Source organism: Chrysochloris asiatica, unplaced genomic scaffold (genome assembly GCF_000296735.1).
Source record: "Chrysochloris asiatica unplaced genomic scaffold, ChrAsi1.0 scaffold00298, whole genome shotgun sequence".
NCBI classification, from domain to species: Eukaryota; Metazoa; Chordata; class Mammalia; order Afrosoricida; family Chrysochloridae; genus Chrysochloris; species Chrysochloris asiatica.
In genome coordinates this window covers 904,146-912,833 of record NW_006408816.1, presented here as the reverse complement: position 1 = coordinate 912,833, position 8,688 = coordinate 904,146, and the positions used below count along the sequence as shown (strand labels likewise).

Sequence of the window (8,688 nt, the reverse complement as noted above, 5' to 3'; positions counted from 1 at the left end):
TACAGCCTCGGAAACCCTATTCAGGGTCGCTATGGGTCGAAACTGACCCGACGGCACTTAACAACAACAATATGTGTATATATGTGTGTGTGTATGTATATGTATATATGTATGTGTGCGTATGTATATGTATATATGTATGTATGTACACATACATACACACATACATATATTCAAACATATGTATGTATGTGTATATGTATATATATATATATGTGTGTGTGTGTGTGTATATATATATATGTTGAGTCGGTTCCGACCCACAGCGACCCTGTACAGGGTTTCCGAGGGTGTAAATCCTTATGGGAGTAGAATGTCTCATCTTTCTCCCGCGGAGCAGCTGGTAGTTTCAAACCGCTGACCTTAAGGTTCGCAGCCCGATTCGTAACCACTACGCTACCAGATATATATATATACATATACACATACATACATACATAGTCCTGGTGTGCACTGTGGGATACAGTACTAAACTGCAAGGTTGGCTTGAACAATAAGATTGAACCAAGTCAGTTCAGACTCACCATACACTCCTCAGAATCCCTATACAGGGTCACTATGAGTAGGAACTGACCTGATGGCACTTAACAACAATATAGATATAATTTTTATTTGTTCAAAATGAAAATGATCATACTGAATCTTTCACTTTCTATTTTACCTTGAAGCTGCAAAGAAGCTGGTGATTTGGTAACCAAAACTTGCATAGTAAGCATGTTCCATGATTGCCATCAACTGAATGCAGTTGTAGCCTATTTAAACAAAGGTCAAATACAGATTAAAAAATCACACGCATTATTTTAAAAAATTTCATAAATACTATAAAAATATCATCCTTGTTCCAAAGACAATTTAAATTTTATATAAGGTTTAGTCTTCTTAAATAAGCTCTACTACCTTAACATTTTTAGCTTGTCTGACCTTCTAACACAAAATTTGATGGTTAGTTCCTTGAGAATTATAATCTGTCTTGCTATTTGAAATGTCTTCATTTTAACAAGCAATAAATGATATGCAAATATACTCTTAATTTGGCTTTAGAATATTAAAGATGGTAATCTACATATGCTAAACTTCACTTTCACTTTTAATATTCACACTGAAGATTATGAAAGCTAAATAAAAGTCACTGATTACATGTCATATACTTCTTATTTTATAATTTCTTAACATTTCAAGGACATTACTACTATATATAATATGAAATATCAGTAAGTCCACTTTTCCACAAAGCAGTTTTTACATAGATTCAGCAATAAGGCTACTACTATTTTTTTACTATTTTCTGCACTTATGAAATTACACCAAATTTGTATGTGTGCATAAACATACTCTTATACATGCACTGCATCTTCCTTTTTCTACCCAGAAATGTTTTGCTTTATTGTTAAATGAAGTGACTCAAAATGTGTATACTATATTAACAAATTTGTTACATTTATCCACTAAGGCATTGTGAATGAAAGAAAACAATATTCAGTGGGAAAAAAAGTTGGTATTTAAAGTAAAACTAAGAAAAGTACGTATTCCATCTTAACAGTATGATTTTTGAAACTTTCCAAATGTTACTTGCTTACTTTGAAAGTAATATTCATAAAATAAATTCTCAATCTGTTCTGAAAGTCAAATTCAAATCAACAGAAGTTCTACAACTTTCTAAAGGTTTATATAAGCTTATATTTGATACCATATAAATTAAGACTACAACTTTACTTGTAATCTTGTAAATAAAAAGTACTGAATACATTTTATCCTTCTTGTTTGAAATCTTGCAGCTTCTCATATACATTTTTCAGTACGTCATTAATAATGAAAAGTTACAATTCAGAATTAGTAACATATAAGTAGTAAAAGCAACATTAAATTCTCCAAAATTTCATAATATATTAGAAAGTCATTTCTGTTGCTTTCTTTATTATAAAACAAAAATCAAATTAACTCTGACAAGTCTGAAAGAAACATGCAAACATACTGCTCACATAACAAATAAATTATTACATATTTTACAATTAAAATGTGCTCTATAGTTTGCAGTTTATTTTCTATTGCGTAATAAGTTTTATTATTATCTTTAAACATCAATTCATAGCTTTACTGTCAGTTTTTATGAGACTGATTTAATGGATTCATTTATATTCCAAGCACTGGACTAGGCAATTCTTACACAAAGATAAGTAAGAAAATCCTTCTTTTGCAAAAATTTATGGAAGAACCAGGTCATAAATAACTTATTACTATGCAATGTGGTTGTTGTTGTCAAGTGCCGTCGAATTGAATCTGACCCATAGCGACCCTATACAGCGTTTCTGAGGAGCAACTGGTGAGCTTGAACCACCAATCTTACAGTTCAAACAGCTTTGCAGTCTGGCACATTAACCCACAGCGCCACACCAGGACAATGCAATGTGGCAGACCATCTAAATATAACATACTTTAATATAATATCTAAAAAAAACAATTAATTCTCTGTAAATTTAGTTAATTTGGGTTTATGGTATCAGACCTCACCATCACAGATAATTATTGCATTGTTAAGTGCCATCAAGTCAGCTCTGACTGTTAGTGAACCTGGAGTGGTTGGTGGGCTTAAACCACCAATCTTGTGGTTAGCATTCCAGTGCTTACCCTACAGAGCCAAATCAAGATGCATGAAAACATTAAGCATAAGTTGCCATTAGTAAAAATTTGTACTGCATACTTTTTAAATGTACTTTCATCCTCTATCTAGCTACTAGAGCATGTGCTAATACACAGTGAAATTATACTATTCAATCTACTGACTGTTGCCCTGAAGAAAGGATCCTTGTCATTAGGACCCATTTGTGAGCCAAACGGAAGATTCACTATAAATGCTTGTCAATAAGTCATATAATCAAGTACTATATACAATGACTCTGATACAAAATGAATCCCAGCTACAAATATAATACTTCCCCTAACAGACTACAATGAACAGGCTATAATCAAAGACCGCTTAATTGGATAAAACTTTCTCATGTAGAAAAATAATTATGCTTACATATTTATCTACAATTTTAGAAGCCATCAGTTCACATTACTTTAAACTGAAATTGGAATAATATCTTGAATTCTTATACTCCATCTTATTCCATTTCTTTTTTATGCTATCACTATTACAGGATAATTTGAAAAGCCCAAAATAAAATGTATTTCTATTACATATTTAATCTTTCAACACAAAAAGAGACACTTGTAATTAGCTTTTCTAATAAAAGAAAAAACTCATTAAAATTTTATCAGAATCAAAATCACAGTTATTACTTACCAAGGTCTTTAATTCTTGGTAGTACATTGCATGTAAAATGTTTATAAGAAGCTACTTTTCCTTCATGGGAAGAAATTCCCACATGAGATTCATAAATTCTTAGACTTCTTGGCTTCTTTGGTCTGGAATGCTTACACTACATAATATAAAATTACATATAGAATTAGTCCAGGAATGCAGGTATGACACCAAATGACCAAGCAGGTGACTGACAGGTGAGTCAATTCAGCCAAACACATTATATAAAAGAATTTGTCTAGATTTATTAAATATTTTTTAGGTAAAACAAAACAAAGTAAAACTTTTTAGGGTCTTATTGATAAACCTAATTTAAAAGAAGAACCAAGTACTGCTTGATATCATATGCCTGAAGCTCACAAAATATTGAGAGCAGATATTTTGTGAGCTTAAAACAATATTAAGAAGCATAAAAGCAAAGCAATTATCAACATGCCTAATAACTTCAAAAGGAGCTCTGGTAATGTAATGGTTACAAGTCAGGCTGCCAACCTCAAGGCCAGCAGTTCAAAACTACGAGTAGTTCCATGGGAGAAAGATGAGGCATTCTGCTCCCATAAAGATTTACAGCCTCAGAAACCCTGTGCAAGGTCACTATGAGTCGAAACTAACTCCACGATACTTAACAACAACAACAATAACTTCAAAGACAGAGAAATGAATTCAAAGATGTAAACAAATCTTATTAATAATAAAACCTTAAAAAATTATCTTAATTCACAAGTTTATGAGGTGGTATTTCCATTTTTTATTCTGAAAGACATAGATCCTGCTTCAAGCCTATTACAAGGAGAAATGTTACAACATTGATTAGTTTTTCATGAGTCAAAACAGTGCTTAATTTTCTTTCAGCATTCTTTACAGGTCAGTATGTAGAAATTATAATTTTAGAATTTTTCTTCCTAAACTCAGAAACTTAAAACAAGACAAAAACTCATTTCTATATTTTATTGACTATAAAGCCACATATATAGCATAATAAGAATATTAGATAAAATTTTACATACTATAAAAGTATAATTTAATTTTCCTAGAAATATTAGAAAAAGCATTTATTTAAGGATTGGTTGTTCTTACTTTATATGGGTTTTCCGGATCCCAGTGTATCCAATCATAATTCACATTATCACCTTCACGATTCACATATTTTGCCCACGGTGAAATACGATAAAAGATCTCTCCACTTTTATTAGTAACAACAACCTAAAACAGATTAAGATATTATTGATTCAAATACTTCAAAACTCGAAGATAATAACCTAGAAAGAACACTTTTACAAGTAGAAAAGATAAATGATCTTAAGAATTTAAACTATGACCCAGAGTTGTGACTTTAAAGCAGAAATTTAAATTCTATGGATCTTGCTTTCTTCATTCGTTATAGTATATGATCCTTAGACTCACTTCAAATTGAAATATTTTATGGTTCTTTGGCAGTTTCCTTCATTGTAAACCATTCATCAGAGTGGCTGAATCAAATAATATACAGTGAACACCAAAAAGGCAAGAGTAATATTTGAAAACTACTGTCAGTTACTCAATCAACAGGAGGAAATAATCCTATTTAGACAAAAATAATATTAATAAAAACACTAAGCGAGTTATATTCACATTTCTTTCTTTTTGTTTTTATTAACACACACATACCCTACACTAATTATCTTCTAATCCTTCACAAATTCTTCCATAACTTATTCCCATTATGCATTACCATTTAAATCCATTTTCCCTTAAATCATCTATTACCATCACTTCCAGTAATAGAATTTTTACTTTCCATAACAATATAATAACACTTTTTAAATAGAATACAATTTTAATAAATGTCATCTAAGTAATGAATAAAGGAATTTTAATTTATCTTGAATGGTTAGATAAGAAATTGAGCCATAGAACTCTAACGTTTATGAATGACTGAATATATATTATGAAAAAGAAATTTTCTTTTTTTTGAAAAAAATAAACTTTCCATAAGCAGCTAAAATATGATTTTTTTTAAATTTATACTAAGGATTCTCTTACAACCTAAGTTTTTGTTTTATATGTTTACACCCTCAGTTTTGAGAGAGAACAAATTCTTTAGTTTCTTGTAGTAGAGAAAAGCTCAATAACTCATTATTCTTGGAAATTAAATATCTGTATAATACTTATAGCTTAGATAGGACTTTCATACTCATTATCTTATTTGACTCTACACAATTATTACAAACAAAATATTAAGTAAGATTAAGAGAAACCAAAAGTACCAGTCACTGAGGAACATAGTAAAAACCTAGAGAGCAGCTAATATTTTCTTGCTCAAAGCAAACCTCTGCAGTGCTGCCTCCCAATGTCAAAATAAATAAATAAATAAAATGATGGTTTATGATAAAGGTGACAGGTGAGTAGTGAAAAGAAAAACCTCACATAAACTTAATTATCTTTCTTAATAATCATGTCTTAGTTATTGATCACCACTTGTCTCTCAGTTTGTCTTACTGTGGTGGCTTGCATGTTGCTGTGATTCTGGAAGCTATGCCACCACTATTTTAAATATCAGCAGGGTAATCCAAAATGGACAGGTTTCAACTGAGCTTCCAGATAAAGACAGATTAGGAAGGAGAGATGGGCTACTTCTGAATATTTACTCACTGAAATACTTGTGATAGCAGTGGAACACTGTCAGCACCAAATTATTGGATATTGAAACATAAAGAAGAGCACCAGAATATTGGATATAGTGCTGAAAGATAAGCTCCTCAGAATACAAGGCACTCAAACTAAGTCTGGGAAGAGCTGCCTCCTCAAAGTAATGCTTACCAGTATTATGCAAATGAAGTAAGGCATTCAGGATCTTAATTTGTTAATGCAGCACAACTCAAAATATAAACCAGCTATAAATATACATTACTAATCAGAACTTAGATTAAAATATGATACTGGGAAAATGAGAAGTTGTCAAAAATGAAATGGAATGAATAAACTTCAGTATCCTAGGCATTAGTGAGTTAAAATGGACAGGTATTGGCTATTTTGAATCTGACAATCACATGGTTTACTATGACAGAAATGATAAATTGAAGAGAAATGATGAGGCATTCATCATAAAAAAGAACATATCAATATCTGTCTTGAAGTATAAAGTTGTCTGTGATAAAATTATATCAATAAACTTACAAAGAAGACCAGAAAATGCAAATATTATTCAAATATATGCACGAACCACAAAAGCCAGTGATGAAGATACTGAATAATTCTACCACCACTCCTCAGTCATTTTGTAGTACTATAGTAACTTGTGAGTTGCTGTGATTCTGAAAGCTCTGCCACCAGTATTTTAAATACCAGCAGGGTCACCCATGGTGGACAGGTTTCAGATGAGCTACCAGACAAAGACAGACTAGGAAGAAGGAGTGACGAATTACTTCCAAATATTTAGTCACTGAAAACCTGATGAATAACAGAGAAACACTGTCAGAGATAGTTCCGGAAAATGAACCCCTCAGTTTAGAAGGCACTCAAAATGCTAGGAAGAGCTGCCTCTTCAAAATAGAGTTGACAGTGTTGAAACGAATGGAGTAAAGCTGGTGGAAGAAAAGTCCGTGGGACCTTAAGTTCCTGATGGTTCATAATTCAAAATGAAGAGAAACCGCTGTAAACATCTATTGAAAATTAGAACTAGAACATGGACTCTACGAAGTATGAAACTCAGAAGATTAGAAGTTGTCAAAAATGAAATGGAACACATAAACATCGATATCTTAGGCATGAGTGAGCAGAAATGGACTGGTATTGGCCATTTTGAATCTGATGATCACATGGTTTACTATACCAAAATTGACAAATTGAAGGAGAATGGCATGCATTGCCAAAAAGAACATATCCAGATCAGTCATAAGGTACAACACTGTCTTTGATAGGATAATATCCATGCACCTACAGGGAAAGACCAGTTAATACCACTATTATTCAAATTTACGCACCAACCATGAAAGCCAGTGAGGATGAAATAAAAGAATTCTACCAAATTCTTCAATCTGAAATTGATCAAACATGCATCAACATGTATTGATCATTACTGGTGATTGTAATGCAAATGTTGGGAGCAAAAAGGAAGGATAAGAAGTAGGAAAATAGGGAGAAATGATGCTGGAGAACACATGATAAAATTCTGCAAAAACAATGAATTGTTAACTTCAAATACCTTCTTTAGAGAACAAAAGAGATGACTATACACATGGACCTCACCAGATGGAATATATAGAAATCAAATTGACTACATCTGTGAAAAGAGACAATTGAAAAGCTCCATGTCATCAGTCAAAACAAGGCCAGGGGCAGACTGTGGAAAAGACCATCAATTACTTATATGCAAATTCAAACTGAAGCTGAAGAAAATGTAAACAAGTCCACAAGAGCCAAAATATGACCTTGAATATATCACAACTGAATTTAGAGATCATCTGGAGAACAGATATGATACATTAAACACTAAAGACCAAAGACAAGAAGATTTGTGGGATGACATCAAGTACATCATACATGAAGAAAGCAAAAAGTCATTGAGAAGACAAAAAAGAAGAAAAAGGTCAAAATGGATGTCAGAAGAGACACAGAAAACTGTTCTCCAGCATAGAGATGCTAAAGCAAATGGAAGAAATAAGGAGGTACAAAAGCTGAACAGAAAACTTCAAAGATCAGCTCAAGAAGAAAAAGCCAAATATTACAACAAAATGTGCAAAGATCTGGAGTCATAAAACCAAACAGGAAGAACACGCTCAGCTTTTCTCAAGCTGGGGAAACTGAAGAAAAATCCAAGCCTTAACTTTCATTATTGAAAGATTCTCTGGGGTATTTATTGAATGATGCAGAAAGCATCAAGAGATGATGGAAGGAATACACAGAGTCACTGTACCAAAAGGAAATGGTTAGTGTTCAACCATTTCAAGAGGTAGCATAAGATCAAGAGCCAATGATACTGAAGTAAGAAGTCCAAGGTACATTGAAGGAACTGGCAAAGAACAAGGCACCAGGAATTGATAGAATAAAAATTGAATTCTTTCAAGAAAGTGAGGCGGCACAGGAGACACTCGCTCATCTATGCCAAGAAATTTGGAAGACAACTATCTGGCTGACACAACAGAATGCGGAAATCATCAGACAATCTCTTTGATTTCTCATGCGAGTAAAGTTTTACTAAAGGTAATATAGAAACTACTCCCGTAAAGATTTACACCCTCGGAAACCCTGTACAGGGTCGCTACGGGTCAAAACCGACTCGACGGCACTTAACAACAACAACAACAACAATATAGAAACAGTTACAAGCATCTACTGACAGAGAACTCCCAGAGGTTCAAGCCGGATTCAGAAGAGGCTGTGGAACAAGGGATATCATTGCTGAT

The 8,688-nt window shown here is 32.6% G+C and overlaps 1 protein-coding gene across 1 annotated transcript in view; it reads right to left on the bottom strand.

The window, feature by feature from the left end:
• Positions 1-8,688, bottom strand: part of LOC102817604 (1,4-alpha-glucan-branching enzyme-like) — a 477,609-nt gene that overhangs the window by 252,907 nt on the left and 216,014 nt on the right. Inside the window, exons 4-6 of the mRNA XM_006874745.1 lie at positions 4,382-4,507; positions 3,287-3,422; positions 662-752 (exon numbers count right to left, since the gene is read on the bottom strand). Coding sequence (XP_006874807.1) covers positions 662-752; positions 3,287-3,422; positions 4,382-4,507 — 353 coding nt within the window. The remainder of the gene's footprint in view (positions 1-661; positions 753-3,286; positions 3,423-4,381; positions 4,508-8,688) is intronic.